The sequence below is a fragment of the Colossoma macropomum genome, unplaced genomic scaffold (genome assembly GCF_904425465.1).
Source record: "Colossoma macropomum unplaced genomic scaffold, Colossoma_macropomum, whole genome shotgun sequence".
Taxonomy (NCBI): domain Eukaryota; kingdom Metazoa; phylum Chordata; class Actinopteri; order Characiformes; family Serrasalmidae; genus Colossoma; species Colossoma macropomum.
Window position 1 is genome coordinate 26,733,219 of NW_023494785.1, and position 23,047 is coordinate 26,756,265.

Below are 23,047 nucleotides of genomic sequence, written 5' to 3' on the forward strand. Positions count from 1 at the left end.
CCTCTTTACTGAATCTGTCTAGATCTTCCAGGGTCCTTGTTTGTTGCCAAAAAGCTAAATTTTCACTTTGTTTAACCATAGACCACGATTCCAGTCAAAGTCTCAGTAGCATTTAGCAAACTGCAGGCACTTATGTTAGATGACAAGAAAGGCTTTTTCCTGGCATGCCTTCCAAATAATCTACTGGGATGGAAGTGGCGTTCAATGGTAGTTTTGGAGACTTGGTGACCCCAAGATGCTGTTTTTTTTCTGTAACTCTTCAACATTGATCCTTTGGGATTTTTTTGCCTCTCTTACTATCGTCCTCACTGTGTACTGGGGCAAAATAAATGTGGGCCCTCATCCAGGCAAGTTTGTCACAGTTCCAGTTGATTGAAACTTTTTAATTATTGCCCTAATGGAAGATATGAGTATTTTCAGATGAATGCCTGTTTTTTAAAGCCATTCCTTGACTCACAAAAGTTAACACACTTTTCCTTTATTTGAATTGTGTATTCTCTTGTCTTTCCCATGTTGAAGAATGACTAAGGGAATTTGACCTCCGTGTCACCTCATATACAGACCCCAGTGAAACAGGAAGTCATGAAATACTGCTTGACTCTCTGATCAACTTAAAAAAGTAAAATATAAATGGAAAAAAGGCTTCAGTTACATTTTGTTTCTAAGAATTTCTATGGTTGCCAATAATAGTGGCACATGTGGTTTTGCTAAAAATAATTATTTCTTCATGAGGGATTTTTTCATTTTTATCTCAGAATGAATTTACTTCAATTAAAGATTGGATTTTTACTATTTTTTTCACAGAATTTCTTATAACCATTTTTATTTTCTTATAACTCTTATTAGCCACCCTCAAGCCCTTCAGCAGTTTCTGAGCAGAAAGCTGCTCTTGGCTGAATATGTTGGGTGGTGCACCACTCTAGTAGCAACAATGACATATGAAACCTCAGCAACATGTCAGTGTTGTTTTTAGAAATATCTCTTTTCCTTGTATATATAAATAGTGATTCCATAAATATCAATATTAATTTTAATGAATACATATTAATCTTCATTTAATTTATATCAGTGTTCATTTTAATATCAATGTTCCTTTAATGAAAGTCCAAATTTTATATTGAATAAGCACTGACATATATGAAATGAACTTTGATATACATGGAATTGATATTAATGAAATGAATATTTAAAATAAATGAAGATAACGTTAAACCTCCTTTAACATCATACTTCTGATGTTCCTTGCTACAAAGTGGTGACATCAGCTGCAAACAGAGCAGCTTCTGACATCATTGCTAATCAGGATGAATTTGAATGCAAAATGATGTGATATGAACTTTGGGAAGTATCTTATCTCTGTTTGTTCCAGAATAACGGCTACACAGTAGGTGGAAATGAAAGCTTTGACTCTCTGGCGGATCTGGTGGAGCATTTCAAGCGCAAAGGTATCGAGGAGGTCTCAGGCACCAAAGTCTACCTCAAACAGGTGAGACAGCTGTCCACCCATGATAAGGATTCCATTACGGAACCTTGTGACTCCAGCTGTCAAAACTGTCAAATCATTATTTAGACACAACTTACTTTTCATAGCAAGATGACATTTTGATGAACTTTAAGCTGCATCATTAAGCTGAGTCCTGCAAAATATAACAAAAGTGTACATACACGTATATATATATATGCGTATAAAGTTTTATGTATGTATATATATATATATATATATATATATATATATATATATATATATTTAATAATACATAACTTGAATGATACGTAAACACTTTTGCAGGTATTTATTTCCTGCTTAATTTAAACATGTAAACTTACCTAAATGAAAATGAAACTTCATGGAAAGTGACAATCAAACATAACATGACCTTACCTGCCTGTTACCTGGTTCTGATTACCCAGTACTGACCCTGTCAGTCTGTGTTCCGACCCCTGCTTTTGATCATGACTGTGATGTCTGTGTTTGTCCCAAAAAACAAAGACTATGCACATTCATTCTACTGCTTGAAGCTCCCCAGAGTTATAATAGACCTATTGTAATTACATTTCACTTCCTGTGGCTAATGGTGCCCAAGGTGAAATCTACACTCAGGCATAATAGGATGAGTTTTCATGGCAGTGAGAACCATAGCTCTAATTTATATAGGTCACTATTTAGGAACAGTCTAACAGCATGATTAAAACCATTACTGCAGAAAAAAATGAACAGTACTGTTACTGCCATACAAAATATTGCTTAAGTAGGAACAAAAGGTATTCAGTAATAGAGTTTTCGGAGTAAAAGTAGTTAGTTACTTTAAAAAAAGCAATAAAAATATTATTTTATTTTCAGAATTCATTCACAATTTCTTTGTTGTTTTACATAAGTTATTATGCATACATTTTTTATGCATACATTATAAGAATGACTCTCTATCTCTCTTCCTCTCCCTCTCTCTCCCTCAGCCGTATTTCTCTACTAGGGTGAACGCAGCTGACATTGAGAGCAGGGTGAAGCTGCTGGACCAGACAGCAGAGGGACAAATTCAAGAAGGAGACAAGAAGATAAAAGCTGGTTTCTGGGAGGAATTTGATGTGAGTTTGTCCTGTAAAGGTCATTTTCACTCCCAATACAAGCACAGAGCTCAGGAATAGATATGCAAATAAAACTTTGCATGCTTCTGCTAGTGTCTGTTTCATCCTGCAAATGTGGCACTTGTTGCATAGCAGGGTACACTGGACATCAAATGTTTGGATTCATTAAACATCTGAAAGGTTTGAGTGCTGACATCACAATAAGAGTATACAATATATAAAAAGAGTAACATAAATCATAAAAAGAGTACAAAGGAGTTACTAAAGTAGTGCTTTTATCTACCAGTTTCACAGTTTTTGTAAGCTAGGTGTCCTTTAACCTTTTGACAACAGTGTATGAGGAAAAAAGAAGTAGGAAAAAAACACAGCATGGCTCTCAATATTAGCTGAAGGTGGGTGAGACACCAGGATGTAGTGAAGGCTACATTTTCATTCTGCTTTTTCTCTGCATGTCTACGCTAGTTGTAAAAGTCTAACCCCCCCATTCCTCTGCGCAGGCGCTGCAGAAGTACGAGTCCAAAGTGAAGAAGAGCAGAGATGAAGGCATGCGGCCAGAGAACAAAAGCAAAAACAGATACAAGAACATCCTGCCATGTGAGACATGCTGACTTTATAAAAATATTTCTCACACACACACTTCTCACAGTCAAGACTAATAAATGCATGCCTTCTCCCCTCTCCTCTAATTCAGTTGATGACACCAGAGTGGTTCTACAAGGTGGAGACCCCAATGTAGTTGGATCTGATTACATAAATGCCAACTATGTGAAGGTATATCTTTAAATTAGGACTATTGATTACATTAGAAAAAGCAATGCACTAACAGCCTTCTTTCTTTGTAGAATAAACTGTATGAGATCGGTTTTCAGAAGGTCTACATTGCTTGTCAAGGATGTCTTGCTACAACGGTCAATGATTTCTGGCAAATGGTGTGGCAGGAGAAGTCGCATGTCATAGTCATGACCACGAGGGAAGTGGAGAAAGGACGGGTCAGTGTAACTGAGCTCTAAAAAAGCTGAGCACTACATTTGGTGTTTTTTTGTTTTTGCCTTCTAGTTCTACTCATGTTGGTACATGATAAAGCTACTTTATGATCTAAAACATAAAGGTCCCTGAATGGTTCTTGTCTTGGATGTATGGTTCTAGGAAAACCTTTAATTCATACACAACTTCTTTACATTTTAAAAAGTTTTTTGCACTCATGCATCTCGTTTGCAAAAATGATTCTTTAAGAACCATCCACTGCAAGGAAACAAAATGGTTCTTCTACAGCAGGGGTCTCCAGTCTTATCCACATAGGGCTGGCTACAGGTTTTCATTCCAGCAACTATTATTTGAAGACTGAGACCAACTGATTAACCAAGTAGAATCAGGTGTACTTCTGCTTGAATAGAATGAAAACCTGCAGCCACACCAGCCCTATGTGGATAGAAATCGTTTGTTTAGTGCATAGTGTGAATTTGTTTTATGCACATGATTTATTTAGTCTCCATTAATATGTGTTTAAATTATGTCATGAATACGGAGAGCTGAATTTTATTGAGAATGTTGCAGTGACTATCAAGACTGGTGTTCAGGAGTAACTGTAATATTTACAGGCCCATAATATTTAATATGTCATGTTTACCTCAGAACAGCAGTGTGCCTCTCACTACCTGCACTGAGAAAAGATGTGTTAGTAATCTCTGAGTTCTGTTTGTTGTGTAGAATAAATGTGTACCGTACTGGCCGGAACCTGGAGCCTCAAAAGAATTTGGCAGATACGTGGTGACGTTACTATCTGAGAGAGACGCCTCAGACTACAAGATCAGAGTGCTGGAGTTGACTCCTCTCGATCAGGTAAAAACACTTCTCCACTTCTTTCTAAACCATAAATCATGCTACACTTCATCTGTCCGATCCTGGGAGCAGTTTAGTTTGTGAGCTGATAAAACTTCAGTAGATCCACTCTACACTACAGGCAGACTGTCCACTTGAAACGCTTGGACCTTTTACTCCTTTTCTATTCATCGCTTCATTACATACTACACTGAAAAAAGTAGCACATTCATTTTTATGTAGTATGTCAATGTGATTGTCTTTCAGTTTACTTACTTTAGCCAGTAACTGTGCTGACTTAATGTGTTAATTTTAGGATTTTTTGTGGAAATGATATGTACCCTTGTATGAAGTATGTTCAGTGCAAAATGATGTACACTTTTCATTCAAGTAAATTTAATACATTCATTTTTCAGTGTGTTCTGGTGGATCCAGTGCAGTTGCAGCCTTTCCTCACTAAAAGATTCCTCTTTAATTAGGCTGTCTCTGTGACATAGTGAGGCAGTTAACCAGCACTCACAACTACTGGAGAGATTTAATGGAAAACTGCAATAACCGCTAAATGACCACTGTCATTAACCAGGAATATATTTTTCTCTCTCTTTCAGTGAACTTTTTTTCTTCTTCAGTATGAGTGTTGTATTGACAGCTTTAGAGGAAATTGCATGATTGGTTACCTTATTGATTTCTATATTTTACATGATAATTTTTTCCCCATCATTTCAACTCCCACCGAGCCTGTGTCCTCATAGTCACAGATTACATTATACGTCTCATATCGTTTAGCCTGGTCTAAATACTTTTTTTCTTATAAATTTTTAGGATATTATTATTCATTTTGGTCTGATAATAACATGGCGCCCCATATCTGTTTGAGCTCACACTGACCCATGTATAGAGTATAGTATTTTAAAAGGCCAAAAAAAGATTATTGGCTATTGTTATTGATATTGGCCACAAGAAGATTACTGGCTAATATCACCAGTCCAGAAGTTCCACTTTAGTGCATCTCTTCATAGATAGATGTAATATATTGATCTCCATGAGGTTATCTGGGAAACCTGTCAGTGAGAAAGCAAACAGTCTACTATTACAAAAATAAGATTATTTTTTAGACTAATCATTCCTGATGTTAGCTAAGCTGTGATATAAATCTTTAAATTTTTGCAATTAAAAAAGCTGCAGTACCACTACGGCCCTGGGGGGGGGCTGCAGCCCACAGGGTGAAGACCACTGTCGTACAGGTTTAGATAAAATCAACAGGTTGAGGATCTAAAAGGCCTTTTTCACATTTCCAGTTTCTTGCGTCCATCAGTTTCCGTTGACAGGTAATTTCCAGTCAAATCAAAACAAATGGTGCAGTCCAGCTTTAAGGGGTTTTGGTATGTTCCTCAGCACCACAACGCCAAACAAAAACAGCCACACCTGAGATTTCATAAACTTCAGATCAAGCACACGTTAAGATCAAAACTGATCTGGTCAACCCGAAAGGTAGTGGGTCCTAATTTTGGAGTAAAATGCCGACATTCATGTCTGCAGCCTTCACTTTGCAGAGAGCAGTGTTTATAAGACATCTTCAGGTTGATTCATGCTCAGAGCTGGTGCTGTACCTTCTGGTTCCTTTGGAATAACATTTTAGGTTTTTCTGGCTTAAAGATGAACTATTAAAAGAAAGATAAATTGTCATACAACAAAACATGAATGAGGCTGAAGTCGGCTTCTCATTCACATTTCCTTTCCACCTCAAACAATGCAGCGCAGGCGCCAGAACGTAGAATATATATATATAAAATATCTATTTATATATATATATATGTTTATATATATATATATATATATAAACAAGCCAACAATTTACAGTCAGATTAGCTAAGTTAGACAAAAACGTAATTTTTGAAGAACAGCCTATATCTTTTATTCTTCTTGGTGTGTACTGTGTGTGTATTATTTTATCAATTGGTCTACATCACTACTTGAGATATAAGGAAGGTCCTCAACACAACTTGTGAAACACCTTACTTTCTGGCTGATTAGCAGATACTAAGTGCGGAAAGCTGAGGAGTTTTGACACAACCAGCAGGTTAACCAGATATGTTGCTATCTGCCTTGTCGCTATTACCTCTTAATGGCATTAGAGTGTACACAAGAGGGCCTAATGATCTTTCCATTATGGCTTATCTGAGTATTACTGAGTATTGTTGATCTTCATTGGCTCCAAAGTTCAAACATCCTCTGAGAACAGATTGGAATGTTATTGTTATTTTACATTTGATTATAAAAATGGATGTAGTTTCGTTATGTTCTTTTGACTTTAGGTGGTGATATGGAATAAGTTTTAAGGAAGAGACAATAACCTTACCTTTGCTTCCAGTTACAATGCAGAGTATTACAATGTAGTTACAATGAAGACTATTAAATAATGATAATTAATTTTGTAATAATTATGTAATAATTACAAATCACCTTACAAATATTGTGGATGTCAGTTACTTTGTAAGATCATTCTCAATGCTGTACAGATTTCTGAATTATCAATAATTCTCTTGCAGCTCTGTTCATCCTTGAAATTGTCTTAGTTGTTACAGGTTTCTACAAACTGTTTAAAACTTGTAAAAAAAATTGTTTCATGATTTTATACACATACCTTCACAAAGTTGGTTTTATATGAATGAAATCAACCCTAAACTTTTTAACAATATTCTGTTTATACTTGTATATATATAATTTTTATACTCTTTTGTGATGGTTTCAGAGTGAGGCACCAAGAGAGATCTGGCACTATCAGTATCTGAGCTGGCCGGACCATGGCGTCCCACAAGAGCCGGGCGGTGTGCTGAGCTTTCTCATGCAAGTCAACAACAAGCAGGGGGAGTTTCATGGAGCAGGACCCATGGTCATCCATTGCAGGTACAGACTCTCACTATGGAGTGTTTTTTTGCTTCAGGAAAAAAAAATGCTCTCTCCATACCAGAGTCCTGGGACAGACTGTTTAGTCATGCCAGAAACCTGTGAGTAAAAAAACAGAAAAAAACACTTTCAGCAGGATTTTTAAATACAAAACTCATGAATAGCTTAGGAAAAATAATAAAAATTGAATTAGATGAGTAATGTTTGATTCTTACTGTTGCTTTTCAATTAAATAAAAGATAAACACCTGAGGTTTTGTTAAAACAAAATAACAATTTGCTAATGCTGTGGGTGAATTTTGGTAGACACTTGTTCCTTGTAGTTTGCAGCATAGATTCCTTTGGCCCAAAGTTTAAGTTCAGGTTTAAATACCTGAATGGCTTTGAGAGCTGACATCACAGCAAGCAGTGAAAATGTGTCAGGTGTGTGATTATTTCCAAGGTAGTACTGTCATAAATATAGTCACAAATACTTAGATGACATTGTAAAGATACTCAATATACCTTTAATATGTTAACTTATTGAACTAACTTAACTTATTGGGGTTGTAAGAAATGGTTTCCTTTGTCCCATTGTCTGATCCCACCTTGACTTTTCTCTATCTGGTAGTTCTCCGGTGGAGCTCCGGGAGTGTCTCTGAACATCGATGCGCCTGTGTGTGAGTCCCTTGTTCTAGCACACTCCCGGAGTTCTAACCCCTGCGATGCCACAGTCATCCATGGCAGGGAATCCAAGTGAGCATAGTTGTGGGTGGTAATTGGCTGTGACCATATTTTTGGTAAAATTGGGTAAAACTCTCCCCGCTAAAAGGTTATTAAAATCAATAAACTTTGTGTGTTTGAGTAGATTCCTGTTCTGAAATGAAATGGTTTCCTGATGTGACTGTGGAAGCTTGGTGAAATAGGACTGAATAGGGTAGAGTTGTAACAGCTGTTCGGGATGAAAGGAAGACGGTTGATGCAGAAGGAGTGTCATTAACAGTGGCAACTGTGGTTGGTTTGAGTAGTGAAAGTGTAAAATGACTGATTGCAGCCAGTTGGTATGACAGAGTAGCCCCTCTATTCATTTGATGGACAGTAAAGACACCAGCACATGTTCAGTAGTTGCTCATGAAGCAGTTACAGTAGTTGAAGCAGAAGCTGTGATAATGGGAATATGATCTTTATCTTCAGTGCTGGCATTGGACGAACAGGAACCATTGTGGTCATCGACATGCTAATAGACACCATCGATGCTAAAGGTCAGTCTCTCTCTCTCTCTCTCTCTCTCTCTGTCTCTCTTACTCTCTGTCTTTCTTTCACCATTTTCATGCTTTTGGTCAGATAAGCACTAATTTGCCTGTGTTTTGTGTACTAGCACAGAAATATTGGGTAATTATTAGCATGCTATCAGGTGAGAAGGGCAAAAGGGAAAGGAGCATATGAGAGAGAGTTCCAGTGTGGTGAATAAGTCTGACCGGGCCTATGAGCTTTTAGGCCCTGTGGAATGCACTGGATGTAAAAGAGTTCTGAGGTAGCTTTAACAGATCTGAATAAGCCCTAACACATGAAGGAGATATCACACCCCTACTCAGAATTGCTGCTATATGACTGAAAATATGCTTGCTTTGGTGTTCACTTATTAAAGAGCTATACTTACATAAGCAGCACAGAAAGCACATCAGTGCAAAGTTCATCCTAAAATGGTCAAATGTCACTTCTGCAGACTTTGCTCCTCTCCATTTGCATATACTAATGGTAAAAACATTTGGCAAAAGGTAAATGTGTGACTGAACTGAATGAATTGATCTAGCTCCAAAAAAGAACATGCATTTACTACATTAGAAAGATTTCAACTTTGTTGTAGAGGTCACGCTCTATTGTGTAGCTCAGCAGGAGATAAAAACAGGATGCTTCTAGGCTGTAATTTTTCTTGGCCAGACTTATATTGCCATATTAGAAAAATTCCATCCATGAGTGTTACTGCAGAGGTTTATCTTCAGAGGTTCACCATCAGTTAAAATCAGCCTACGAGTTTAACTCATTGTTAATGTTAAGTTGTACATAGTAGAAATGAAAGACTGCCAGAGTGAGTTGATATTTGTAGTATCTAAAACTTTAGTTGGTGTGCTAACAATAAAACTTGCATTTATTGCTAAATCAGTCTACTGACCAAATCCTATATTTAGCCAAGAATGAAATAATAAAACATTAGATATATAGAATTGAATAATTAAGCAACAAAAGGCAGATGAATGTGATTGAAAAACATAAAAAGGCTATGCACGACAGTGCAATATATTGGATTACAAAATATCAGCTAGCAAATGCTTTATGTGCAACATTTATACCCTATAGGTAGGGTATAAATGTTGCACAGTAGAGGCAGTACTGGGTTAACCAATAAGGCTCAGATGAGTGAAAGTTACACCAAGCCATATGGATCTAACCATCAAATCACAGTTCACTGCTCTGTAAGAAACTGCAACTACATGTCTACACAAATCACCATGTCATTTGTCACAAAATAAATTATGGCATAGAAAAGCACTATAAAATAACACGTGGCCGGTTTAATTCACTGTTGTGGTAAATGGTCAGTGCTGCAGGTTACCTACCTCTGGCTGTGCACATCTGCTTTCACACCTTCAGTACTCTGACAATTAAAGAGCTTTGAAATCAGTGCATGTCCCTATTACTTTGTCCTTTTTTCATTCATGCAAATGTTAGCAATGAGGTTCATTGTTTAATATGAACTACCGGCTGTCAAGCACTGAAGGAGTGTGTAGCCCAGTAAACCACTGATACAATACAGAATAATATAACAGAATACAAAAGAATACAACATAACGTAGCATAACAAAACAATAAATATAATAATAATATGAACTGTACAGAAATAACATATCTGATGGTATTTTAATATGTGATGTGTCTGCAGGTGTGGACTGTGACATTGACGTCCAGAAGTGTATTCTGATGGTGCGTGAGCAGCGGTCAGGGATGGTCCAAACAGAAGCGCAGTACAGGTTCATCTACTTGGCCGTACAGCAGCACATCGAGTCGCAGAAACTCAAACTACAGGCCTGCATGGTGAGAGAGATACAGAAATTGAAGAATGGAGGAAAAGTTTTAAAGGTTTAACCCCTTATAATGCCAGGGTTTAATCACATGCTTCTACAACCTAAGAATAGCTCAGCCAGTTTGCATTGAAGTCACTGTAGTTACAGAATAATAAGCCTTAGAATGTAACAAGCCTGGGACGTTAAGGGGTTAAACAGAAGGCTCCATATCTCATTTTTTGTTGCATTCAAAACTGTGGTCGGTGACTTTAAAGTATACACATTACATATTAGAAAAAGCAGAGCAAATTTAACATAATGAACTGATTTTACTTTGTTTCTTAAAATGCTTCAAAAAATGTGTGTGTTGGAGAGTAAAATAAAGAGTTAAGCTTGAGAAGAGTGTTCTGGAGCTATATCAGCTTTTCTCATCCCTCTTTCTCTGCTTTGTTTAAATTTCAGGACACAGAGACTGAGTATGGAAATCTGTCCTTACAGCCCAAACACCAGAAAGCAAGCCGCAAAGTCTCTAAGTGAGTGTGGGACAGAAACCTCAGTTTCCCAGCAGTTCACATACCACTATCTCATTCTGGCAACAAGCCTTTCAGTTCAGGGTTCATAGTTCTCTCAGTCATGTATTTCCACTGCTTCCTCATATTTACACAGGCAATATAGTTTGTGCAACATCATTTAGAGAGAAAGACAGAGAGAGAGAGAGAGAGAGAGAGAGAGAGAGAGAGAGAGAGAGAGAGAAAGAGAGAGGAGGACTGGGTTGAGAAGTTTAACCCTGGCTCTGGTAATCCATTCTTGTCTAATCAGCCTTGGTTAATTGGACATTGGCAAGCCTCCCTCTCACACTCTTTGTTATGATCAATTTGTGAATTGTTGAAAGGTTAGGATGCTTCTTATGATCTATAACAACTATAAAATTATAACAAACCAAAGAATACAGTGGCATAAGCATAGAAATGATATGCATATTCCTATTGCAATGTGTGGCAGTAGCCATTTGAAATACTAGACATGTATTAACATGTACTGTATATCCAAAAGTGTCCAGACATCTTCTTGTACAATGTTCCTTCTGAAATCAAGGGTATTAATCAGGAATTTGTGCCCCTTTGCTGTAGAGTGTTGGGTAGTTTACCACAGCATGACTAAGAAAAAGATTTTGAAATGTTTGGAAAAATACCCATTTGTAATTTCTTATGCAAAAGACACTAAAAACTACAAAAAGACCACACACCTGAATTTCAAAAAAAGAATAGATTATAAAATTGAATATGAAGAATATTTTTCAGGATTACAGGAGCATAAAAAATGAAATATAGTTAAGAGAATGAAAAACAATGGAGTAAAACAGTCTCATCAGGCTAACACGTTCACACAAACACACAAAGCTTCACATGTAAAGGCTTAACAAAGGCAAAAGCTTAAAGTAAGAAATCAGCAAGCTGAAATTAGAAGAGGAGACGGAGAGAGAGAGAGAGAGAGAACAGTTATTCTGTAAGCATTACAAAGAACGGCATGAGTCCTTAAATCTTTAAGTCTCTTTAGAAAGAATGGAAATCTAATGAATGACTTTTAGTCTTCTGGGGCTGTATGACAACCTTAGTTAGGACAGAATTTAGAACAGTAGCTATTACAGAACAACAGTTCTTAAGTTCATAATCTTACCCAAACTCCAGATAAGAAAACAGTATTACAGTAAACTTCCTAACTAGACAAAATTCTCTAAATACCGTCCTAACTTTAAGACAACCCCAGGGAAGTCCTAACTTCTGTTTTAACTGTCTGTTTCTATTATTTTTAGGCAACTGTCACAGGCAGCATAGTTCACTACTAGCATAATGACATAACATTTATTTATATTGCAAAACAGTGGTTTCGCTCGTGAGATTTTTTTTCTAACTCTGAATTTCATAAATTTCAATTACGTGTTTACGTTTCAGCTGTGTGCAGATAATCCGTTGCTTGATAACAAAAATGAAAAAATGACAAACATGTTGATTGTCGACTTTGATCAAGTAGGATAAAATTTCCTAACTTGAGATAAGATGCTGTGAGATTAAATTCCTAAATTAAGATTTGCTTCTGAAATACGAATTTGTGAAAAATCTCATCTTGACCTGTCAGATCTTACCTTTGAGACAAAATGAGAGGAAGCTTCTGTAATATGGCCGCTGGCCTGTATGTGATTTTTTGCCAACTAGAACAGGCATGCATAGGCCATACTGAAGAGAGGTCACCAGTACTGCACTCAGACAGCTTGCAGTCCTTCATACTCCAGCGTTTTCATTACAAAGGTGTTTTTAAAATGATTTATTATTAAGATGGCTAAAATATATGAATTTACATAAAAGATAAACGAAATGTGAGCAAAGAAGATCTCCAATCACTACCTGCAAAAGCCTCTGCTCCTCAGGGGAAGTTTTCCACTAGATTTTACGACATTATGCTTTTAGGATTTCATTCCGTTCTGCACAAGAGCATTAGTGAGGCCAGGTCCTGATGTTGGGCAATTCAGGTTTTGCTCACAGACGCCACGACCACTAATCCCAAGAGTTTTTAATGGTGTTTTGTCACTCCAAGAATGCTCCACAGTCTAATGCCATGGAGTGTTAGACTCTTCTGATGCTTAGCATCTTGCATGGTAATCTTAGGCTTGTATGCACCTGCTCAAGAGCATCCCATTCTACTGCCTCCTGCCATTCTAATGCTTCTCTATGGAGATTACATGGCTGTGTGTACACAATACTGTGTATTCAATATGTGTGCCTTAAAGTATCTGAATAAAATTATTAGAAGGAATGTCTGGATACTTTTAGGCATACAGTGAAGCATAGATTTTAATGATCTTTGAGTGACAGGAGCCAAACAAATGTGACTGTTATTGACTAGCCTCACATCATTTTGAGCATGGCCATAATTTGAACTCCTGGTGGGTCTTTAAGAAAGTGTCCATACTTCTCTGAGGGAGTGAGATTTTCTAGTGATTTACTGATTGATTTGGAGCAAAGACTTCACTTTACCTCAGAGTGATGTTTTACCTCATGTTACCTCAAACATGCAGCAGTCAGACAGGTACAAAGGTCCAGGTGAGCATGAATGTGGACAACATAATGCAAAAGCCTCTCAATGTATACATACAGCAGCAGTGTGGAATTCAGCTCCAGCTCTGTCCAGAGCAGCTGCTGTCCTTCTTGGAACATGTTTTAAACAGTTTCAAGTGGGGGGAAGTGGACTGTTCCTCTAGAAGCAAAAATATGCTGACTGGCTGAACACTACACAAAATAGGTTGAGGCTTCATTCCAGTGTCTTCACAGATAAACCTATACAGTTGTACAAATAAGGGTGAAAATATTATTTTATCGTGCTGTTCTAGTTTTGTAAATGTATTTTGCATACAGTATTTGTTTTTATAGTAACACTAGCACTCAAATCTGGTTGATAACAGGCAGCCTCATCATCTGTACGATGGAGCTGTAGCTGGGTCTGGATGACGGAGGTTCATGCCGGGGCTTTGTGGTGTTTCTTTAGGGTGTTCTTCAGTTGTGCTTGCTGACCTATGAATGACCCTCAGCCCTCGGACACAGCCCCTCCTTCCCCGGCATTCATTGTTTAGAAAATACCGGCATCATACTGAGAACAAGCCGAGTTTCAAGCTCCATGTGAGCATGAATATGAGAAAGCTCAGGCATGAGTATAATTCTAGTGCTCTACATCACTGTCCAAATTATACACAAATGTTTGGCCTCACTTGTCATATTTATTGCCTTAATTTACATACAATAATATATATTTGATTATATACAATAATAAATAAATAATACTTTTAAAATGTAAATTTAAATATTTTTATCTATATAGCAGAAAGAATGTTTTAGTTTAATGTAATAAATTTTTAATGATGTACTGTCAATTCTACACTCTATCTATTTACAATAATTTTTGTCAATTTGTCTATCATGAGATGTGATTACCACCTTTAAATACAAGGCATTCAGGATGTTAGTTTTATTATAAATTCGTTCTCGATGTTTTACAGCTTTCTTAGTCATTATGAAATAAAAGTTTTATGCTGAAAATATCACAGTTGTTCCTATAATGTTTAGCTGTAACTGGCCCTATATAGGTGAAACACAAAAGCAGCAAACACATGAAAACTAAGCCTGGAGTGTGGGGTCATAGGTTGGAGCAAATGAGGCCATGCATGTGTGCATTTCAAAACACACACATTTAAACACTAATCCATGCAAACTCTGAGCAAGCTCAGGAAAAAAACTGGAGAGAATGAAAGGCTTCAGTGTATAGAAAGCATATAATTTTGAGAGTTGTTTAAGTTGTAACTAAAAAGTTTTAGAACAATTTGTAGATTGACAGTGCTTTGGGTGTCTTTGTAACAGAAACATATTGGACAGGCTATTAGTGTGAGAAAGTTCTTCACTACAGAATAATGAGCTTTCTTAACTGCGGTTTCTAATATTTTGTTATCCACAGACAGATCTATATACACCATAGGTTTTAAGTTTCCAGACAGTGGGTGAATTTAGTGAAATCTAAAATCTTAATACTAACTACATATGCTTTGATGTTTTTGTTTCTCCACAGGAATAAGGAAGACACGTATGAGAATCTGGGAGCAAAGGGAAAGAAAGATGTCAAAAAGCAAAAATCGGAAGAGAAGAAGAGTGGCTCTGTGAGAAAACGATAAAACCAGAGAATAAAAATAATTTGTATAGCCGTTTTTTACATTTTAACATGAACCATCTATGTTTTTAAATTACCTGAGCCTGCTATTGTGGAAGAAAAACATGTTTCAAAAAAGGAATCTGTTTTCTTACCAATTCAGCGTTTGATTTCAGGCTCTGGTGCAGATGATTTATTGCTTGCCTCCAAAATGACACTGTAAACTTTGACATGAATTGATTCCTACAGATTTGCCCTCTATGCAGTTCTCATTTTAAATAAAGTGTTTCTTGAACATGCTGTGGCCATTGAAGTTCACTGACTGATCCTTCCACACTTCATCTGTGATGGGGTATAATTTGCACAGACGATTCAGGGAGTAGCATAAATATTGGGACAGTGAATTAAAACTGGTTGTTATTATTATTTATTTAATATTATTTTAAAAAAATTGAGCCATTGCCACTATCATATGATGCTATCAAGCTGGGAAGGTGAGGGCTAGCACTTGCTACTCCATTAGACAGCTCAAAGTGCTCGGAGGAGAACACTAACTAAATTTGTTCTATTCAAATTACACTGATTTAATTATGTCAAATAGATCTAACTGTTTCACTGATTGCCATCTTATCATCCTTGCCATCATTTGGCACAAGTCTTTCATCTCCGAACCAGATTTACTAGTCAAACGCCCCATGTGGAGTACTTCTCAGAGCAAAGAAATAACCTGAATAAGATCTTCTCCTAGACACAGTTAAGTCCTGTTTGAAATCAGTGTTAGACAGTGATTTCATCTTCTGAAAAACAGTTTTTGAGTTATCTTAGGCAAAAACATCAGCTCAATTCAATCTAAAACCAAACTACGCTGCCTCACAGATAGCTAAACTATTTTGTGTCTAACTCATCTCACCCAGGTCTGCACTAAATAATATTTGAGTTAGAAGAGAGAAGTAAGATTTCATCATGTACTTTTATAGCTCTAGTCTACATCTTAGATATCTTGAAGCAGCACATCAGTGTAGCAGGAGACCTCTGGCTTTTCTTGTTTGTCTCCAGAACTTCAAACAGTTAAAAGTTTCTGTTAATCTCTCCTACAGAAAGCAGTGATACTTCATTAGTCCAATACTAAGATATTCTCTCAAAAGAAAGAAAAGGTGATTTTAAGCAACTTAAGAAAGACTTTTCTTTTGGGTTCAGTTCAAACTGTTATCCATTGCTCAAATAATTATGCTAAACCCAGTAGTGAAATACAGTTTAACTTAAAAATATGACCCAGAAAGAAAAGCAACAAATGTCACAAGTAAGGGGAAAACCCTTTTCCTTCACATGTATTACTTGTGTTCAGCTAAAACTGAGAAACTATGCGAAGATTAGAAGTGTAGATTAAAAGCTCCATAAAAGCTGTAGTTTCATATTCATCTTTTAATGTTGGACCACAAGTTTCATGAATGTGAAAAAGCACAAAGATGGCCAGTTTTAGTCTGCTTCACTGTCTCTATCCCTGCACTTCTCAGTGCACACAGAACCTTGGCATGATGCCCGGGGGAGGGTACTTGGGGTGGGGGTGTAGCTGGAGGGGTGGGACTTGTGGCCCCAGTGCTTTGCTTCTACATATTGAGACGCAGCAGGTTTGACCCCCTGACTGACCGCTGCACCAGCGCTGAGAAGAATCAGAAAACGGATTACTGCAAATCCTCACAACAGAAAAGCGAGATTGCGGACTTCACCCGCAGTGTCAGCGCGGGTGTGAGGGCGTAGGGCTCGGCAGAGAGGGGGTTAAGAGAGAGAGAGAGAGAGAGAGAGAGAGAGAGAGAGAGAAAGAGAAAGAAAGAGAAGTTCCGGTGAGCCGGTCCGGTCCTCCGTTCAGTTCAGCGTCCGTTCCGTCCAGAAGCTGTCGGTGCTTGCGCGTTAACGTTATAGTCACAGTATATAGGATGTGCTAATCTGCGCAGAACAACAACAAAGAAACAGCGCACGGAGGGAGAGTTAGTAAGACATTCATCACAGGGAGAGAAACACAGAAAAGCAAAGATGTCCAAACCCAACTACTCTGGACTTTACCACATGGTGTCTCAGGAAAACTTCGAGGCCTATCTTGCTGCTTTAGGTAAGTGTGCTCTCTTTCTTTGTTTCTCCTGATCCCTCTCTTTCTCTTCATTCCTGTGGTATGAGCTCATCTCCTACTACATCAGTATCCTTCTCCTGGCTGAAGAGTGTTACATTTCCAGTGTGGAGATTCCCAGAGGCTGCTCCTCGAATCTGGAGCTCCATACTGGACTCTGTAGCTCACCTGTGCAGGTAACCATCATGTTAGGGTTGGAGTATGCACAGATTGATGTTGAGTACTTTCTGGAAGACCCCCCCCCCAAGAAAAAAAGATTACAAAGTCTCTTTTGAAAGTGAAGAGTAACAGTCCTGCAGTCATTGTGGAGAAACAATGGAGGGACATTATCATTCATGAGGATGCAGTGATATGAAAATCACGAGTCAGTAATGATAATCTTTATCTCCTGATGCTGATACTATACAAAGGTCACTTTTAACTAGGACTGTGGATGGTTCTGTGTTGGTTATAGTTTCCAACGTGTCGGTTACATGGTCTAGACGAGTGGACCTGGTTATGACTGTACGTAGACGGCCTTCGTCTGGTTTACTCTGACCTGTTATCATCCATATTTATGGTTGAAAGTAACCATTCTAAAGTATCAGCATCAGGAAATAAGGATTATCATGACTGGCTTATGAGTTTTGCATCACTATATGAGTGCACCCACAAATTGTGTTTCATGGTGTCTGAATGTTCATTACTGCTAAATCTAAAACCCCACTTTTAATCTCTCACCAGCTGCACATCTGAGATAACAGGCCCTCTTTCTCTCTCTGTAGATGTTAATTTTGCTCTGAGGAAGGTTGTGTGCATGCTGAAGCCCAGTAAGCAAATTGAGCATGACGCCAACACAGGCCACATGAAGATCAAGACCATGACCACATTCAAAAACTTTGACATGGACTTCATGCTGGGCAAGGAGTTTACTGAGGACCTGGGACCTGTCGACGGGAGAAAGTGCCAGGTGTGTGTGTGTGCTTGTTTATTGCTTAATTGCCCCCGTAGCGTGGGAAAACTTCACAGGTGGTATGCTGTGGTATAATATGTATTGTGTGTGTCCTTTTGTTAAGATTATTTCTTGTGTAGTGAATGTGATGACTGTCGGTTATGTTGTTGGCTGTATGTCTTTGTTTGGGGAATTTACTTAGTGTGTTCATTGTGTGTTGTAGACCACGGTGGACTGGGAGGGTGATAAGCTGTTGTGTGTGCAGCGAGGAGAGAAGGAAGGCAGGGGATGGACTCACTGGCTGGAGGGAAACCTGCTCCACCTGGTAAGAAGACAAACATGATAACTAAACACAACCTTCAGAATGGCAGAGTGTTCAGAGAGTTCAGAGCGGCAAATAAGCTGAATTGATTTTGGGATGAATTGACTTGGAGTTAACTGCCTATTTGGCGGAGTGAGTCTTGTATAATTATGCTACAATATAAGCATTCAAATACAGGGCATGTGCACTTATCTGCCTCATGTTATTTCTGATCTTTCCTGATTACAATCAAGCATTCCTAATAATAATTAATTGTAGTATTCTTTTAAAAAGATGCTCTCATTTTTTTGCTAAAAAAGTTTTTTTTATTGTCTGTATTTCACTGTAAAAATGTTTTTAAAAAATCGAATGGTATTGTAGAGAAATTTGAGATTTCATGATACACTGAATAATTTTCTAAAGAATCGTAATCCATTTGAATCATTGTGAAACTAGACACTTACACCACTACTGTCTGCTGGCTGTGTCATCTTTTGTGCATAGAACTGCCTCAGGCTTGTATACCATCAAAGAGCCAGAGGGCTGCAGTCTGCCTGCAGTCTCTGTAGTGGTTGTAACTGCACAAAATGTCGACGTTCACTTGGTGTAAGACTTGTTTGGCATTTCGACTGGGGAAAATTGTTAATCAAATTTTGTTGGTTCAAACCAAACCAAGTCTAAAAGAAAATGCTAGTTAAAGCTGAGTGGCTCAGTCTGACCTGCTAGATGAAACACAGGGTGTGTGCTGGAGGAGTGATCAAGTTAGTCAGATTTATTCTGCTTTGATTGTGCAACACCCTTCCCTTCCCTTCCCTCCTCTTCCAGTAACTGTATTCATTGCAAAAGAGGGATTACTGATCCTGGATCTGTGTTGCTACTCTAAGACACCTAATGGCTAAAGCAGGCATACAGTGTTTAGAAAATAGATGATGTTGACCTGAATTAGAATCATCTGTCTTTTGGATGGTGGCACCTTACATTTGGTGTCATTTCTGTTTCAAGGAAATGACCGGCTAGAAGAAATTACTCACCACAACCTACTGATTCCATGTTTTGTTGATTTGCTAAGTGAAAATAAGTAAACACTGTTACTGTTTATTTGCTCAATTTAACATATCACTGTTACCAGAAGAAAACTTATCTCCAAAATGATAACTTTACAGGAGAAGGAAAAAACCTACTTTACTTTTAATGTAGGTCAACAGAACCAGACTTTTTTCCAAGTCATTTTGGCCCATTTCTTTTGGTCTGTTCTTTAAATTTACATACAATGTAAAGGGCAACAGGCATTTTCAAATTATATCAAAAATTTAAAAACGTCAAAAATAGAGATACAAGGTTTTCTCTCAACAGCAGCGATATTGGGGGAAAGCAGAACGTAAAATGTGGTCTGGGCAAAAGGTATGGCACATTTCATATTTTTTTCAAACTGTTAAACAAATAAATAGAAATTTTGTATTAACATTTGCAGAAAAATGTCATATTTATGCGTGTTCTCTGTAGAAGATGTGTTCACTTCAAAATCAAACAAAACGTGATTTGACCAGGAGTGTTCAAACTTTTGCAAACGACTGTGTCTGTGCACGTGTTTACCCGCATAGGCTATTGATCTTATTTATGGTGAGAAACAGAGTGGAATGCTGAATGATGCTGAAGGCTTATGGATCAGGTGAAAGAGAGGAAAAGAAGATTAAAGGTTTTGTCCTGCAGAAGGCTGAAACACAGCAACTATTGTGAACAAGCAGCATTAGTTTGCTCTTGATGACCAAACACACAAAACACTTTTTGTTTTGCTGAAATCTTTTTTTAATCTCCTGTTCACGTGTTGTGTCCCCCAGTCTCATGTATCCTAGTGACGTCCAACTCATGAATCATTCTTTGAACTGTTTTTTTTTCAGTAAATCTGTTGAGCTAATTCTTTTGTCCAACTGAATCAAACTTTTTGTAGCTTAAGCTTAAAGATTTAAATAAAATTCAGATAATTATCTTTGTAATCTTAGTTATCTTTGTACAGTGTAACCCCCTAAACTGAAAAATACCCTGTACCATATTAAGAATAAGCTCTTTGAATTTGTTTACATTTTATCTCTGTAGATTGTAGCTATGTGCTGGTACTTTGTGCCCTCCGAGTCTGACTCTATTAGTGAGTAGAGGTAGCAACATCACTCACTTGCTGAGTAGCAACAGCACATATGTCTCATATGTCTCATGTGTCTTGACTTATTTGATTTGTCTTGATTTATCAATAAATCATTAAAGCATTTGATTCATTTAAACTGTTTAGAGGAATCGATTCAGTGAACTGAATCTTTCCATCGTAACTAATGATGTAACACATCGTCTGTCTGTTTCTCTCTCTCTGTCTCTTTCTCTGTCTTTCTAGGAGCTGCGGGTGAAGAATGTGGTGGCCAAGCAGGTCTTTAAGAAAGTAGAATGAGAGGCTGGTTGTGGGCCCAGAGCATCATGGGAACTCTGATTTGGATTGAGGAGAAACCAAAAGAGCGAGCATGATTCAGCCACAACACAGCTCAGTCACCAAACAACAGGAAGTAGTGTTTAACCAGAGACTACAACAGAAAGAACAGCAGCCCTCAATAAGACTTTACTTGAACACAACCACACTAAACTTTCCCCTTTTAATCAGTAGCTTTTAGGGTGTAAATGGAATTAAAAGTGATAAACTTACTTGTATCCTCCAGAACAGCTCTCATCTCCGGAGTGGAAATGGCCATGTGGATCACTACAAAAAGTTACAAAAGCTTTTAACATCCTCTGAGTTTTAGTGGGGGTTAAACTGGTTAGCAGTGTTCCAGCTAGCACCTGTCCAACAGTGCTGGTGCTAGGCCACGCCTGTGTAGTACAGCTTACATTTGTTTTTTTAGATAACTTGTGCAGTGTCTGATGGACCACATTAGTGAAATGCCCCCATTCAGTTTAGTATTATCGCTGAGCGTCCTGCTTTTGGGTCTCCTGTTATTAAATATAAAAGCTTTCATTCTGACTTGTTGCTTTGTGTCTTGATTTGTGTTCCTCTGTGGTATTAGAAGGTTTAGGGGGACTTGAAGCTGCAGTAGCCTGTTTGTTATTTTTCTTTTCCAACTAGTACAAATAACCTGGAAAATATGCAGAACATGATTTTTAAATAAATAATTGTTTTGGCAATGGCATCAGCACAAGTGTTTCATGTGCCTGAAAAACCCCGTTTAGGAAACAGCACTATTATTTTATAAGACCTGCCCCCATCTCCATCTGCTTGGCTAAGAAAAAAAACATGGCGAAGTCTGGTTAGCGACCGGTAGGTGTTAATGCTGTAGTGGGGAGAGATACATGGTGCTGGCTTAAAAACTTTCTACGTTCTAAAACAAGAACCTACACTGTAAGCACGTTTCCAAGATGGAGGGAGTTCATGCAGAGGAGCTGAAGCTGAACGTGGAATTAGCAATGTTTCTCTTGAACAGGTATGTAAACACAATACATATAAAGCGTTTAACTGTCTGAATGGCTGACCTTACATAAATAATAAGGTACAGAGATTATAATTGGACATGAAAAGTCTTATGAAAATAAGTTAAATGTAATGGCATGTTATCAGTACTTTTTGCTGGGGGGAGAGTGGTGCTGTGACCTGTTAGCTAGGTTATTTTAGCTAGGTCTTGAAAATAAGCACAACCATTCTGAGATAAATCAGAGAAGTTATAAAGGAGGAGAAGGTCACTGGGTGAAAAATAAACTGGGGAAAGCTCCTAACGCTCAACATGGCGTCTGTTTACGGGGAAAGTCCCGCCCTTCAAGAAAAACAGCCAATCGGCTCACTGTTTAAGCTGCGAGCGGGAATAGCCCCTCCTCCATCGCTGCGGAGTTCTGCGCAAGAATGAGCTGAAAACTCGTGTTTTGTGTGTTTTTGTCAAATGCAACAAGCTATTTATGCTGTTTGCCCGATTTTATCAGTGATTGCAAATATGTATTTGCAAGGTTAATGTGGCTTTAGTTTTGGTTTTATAGGTCTCTCCCCTTCAAACAAATAGGAGACTGGTCTTGTATGACCGGACATAACTCCCCGGTGGTGTTTTAGCTGTGAAACGGGCCACACTCAGTGTGCTCTGTTGAGATATTGGCTATACTGAGTAACATTAACGTTACTTTGATCTCCTCTAAAGCAGCGTTACCATAATGACACATTTTTTTTATCATCTATATCTAAATAACCTCATTGCTAGGAAGTGGTAATGTCTGGCAAACTCTAAAAGAACCGCCCCCGCCCCCGCCCCCCAGATTATCTCTGGCTGCAGAGCCTCAGAGCCACAGTTTCACCCCCACAGATTCAAGCCAGTGGCGTTTAGCGCATGCGCCAACGGTTGTGTTTTTTTCTTAGCGGACTTTTGGGTAATCAACATTACAGTCGTTGTATGTGGGTTTCCAACACATTTGCTTTGGGCTAAGGTTATATTTTAAGTTTTAGGCTAAAACAAACTTTGGCTTGAACACATATAGAGATTTACAGGGTAAATATTACACGAACTACAGCTGATGTGGCTCTGGGTAAACTAATGGGTTGAACCGCTGACGTGAAACTGCGGGTGTAAATCTGCGGCTCTGCAGTCAGACCCTTCTCGTCGATTCAACTGGCATGCATCGTCCTGATGTTCAAGGAGTAAA

The 23,047-nt window shown here is 38.0% G+C and overlaps 2 protein-coding genes across 13 annotated transcripts in view; both read left to right on the forward strand.

The window, feature by feature from the left end:
- Positions 1-15,343, forward strand: part of ptpn6 (protein tyrosine phosphatase non-receptor type 6) — a 37,769-nt gene extending 22,426 nt beyond the window's left edge. For all 11 annotated transcript variants that reach the window (XM_036588951.1, XM_036588960.1, XM_036588996.1 and 8 more), the window contains 11 exons: positions 1,370-1,486; positions 2,455-2,583; positions 3,081-3,177; positions 3,275-3,354; positions 3,426-3,572; positions 4,291-4,422; positions 7,154-7,308; positions 8,481-8,548; positions 10,228-10,379; positions 10,811-10,881; positions 14,960-15,343. In XM_036588951.1, coding sequence (XP_036444844.1) covers positions 1,370-1,486; positions 2,455-2,583; positions 3,081-3,177; positions 3,275-3,354; positions 3,426-3,572; positions 4,291-4,422; positions 7,154-7,308; positions 8,481-8,548; positions 10,228-10,379; positions 10,811-10,881; positions 14,960-15,062 — 1,251 coding nt within the window. In that variant the 3' untranslated portion in view covers positions 15,063-15,343. The remainder of the gene's footprint in view (positions 1-1,369; positions 1,487-2,454; positions 2,584-3,080; positions 3,178-3,274; positions 3,355-3,425; positions 3,573-4,290; positions 4,423-7,153; positions 7,309-8,480; positions 8,549-10,227; positions 10,380-10,810; positions 10,882-14,959) is intronic.
- A 1,300-nt stretch (positions 15,344-16,643) lies between these two features.
- On the forward strand, positions 16,644-21,392 carry rbp5 (retinol binding protein 1a, cellular). 2 transcript variants are annotated; one of them, XM_036589088.1, is made up of 5 exons: positions 16,644-17,144; positions 17,924-18,108; positions 18,314-18,415; positions 19,745-19,792; positions 20,775-21,392. In XM_036589088.1, the coding sequence occupies exons 1-5, from the start codon at positions 17,069-17,071 to the stop codon at positions 20,826-20,828; spliced, it is 465 nt and encodes a 154-aa protein (XP_036444981.1). In that variant the 5' UTR covers positions 16,644-17,068; the 3' UTR covers positions 20,829-21,392. The 2 variants fall into 2 exon arrangements, with proteins under 2 accessions (XP_036444981.1, XP_036444990.1); XM_036589097.1 differs by lacking the exon at positions 19,745-19,792 and having other exon boundaries at positions 16,647-17,144.
- Positions 21,393-23,047: the final 1,655 nt, after the last annotated feature.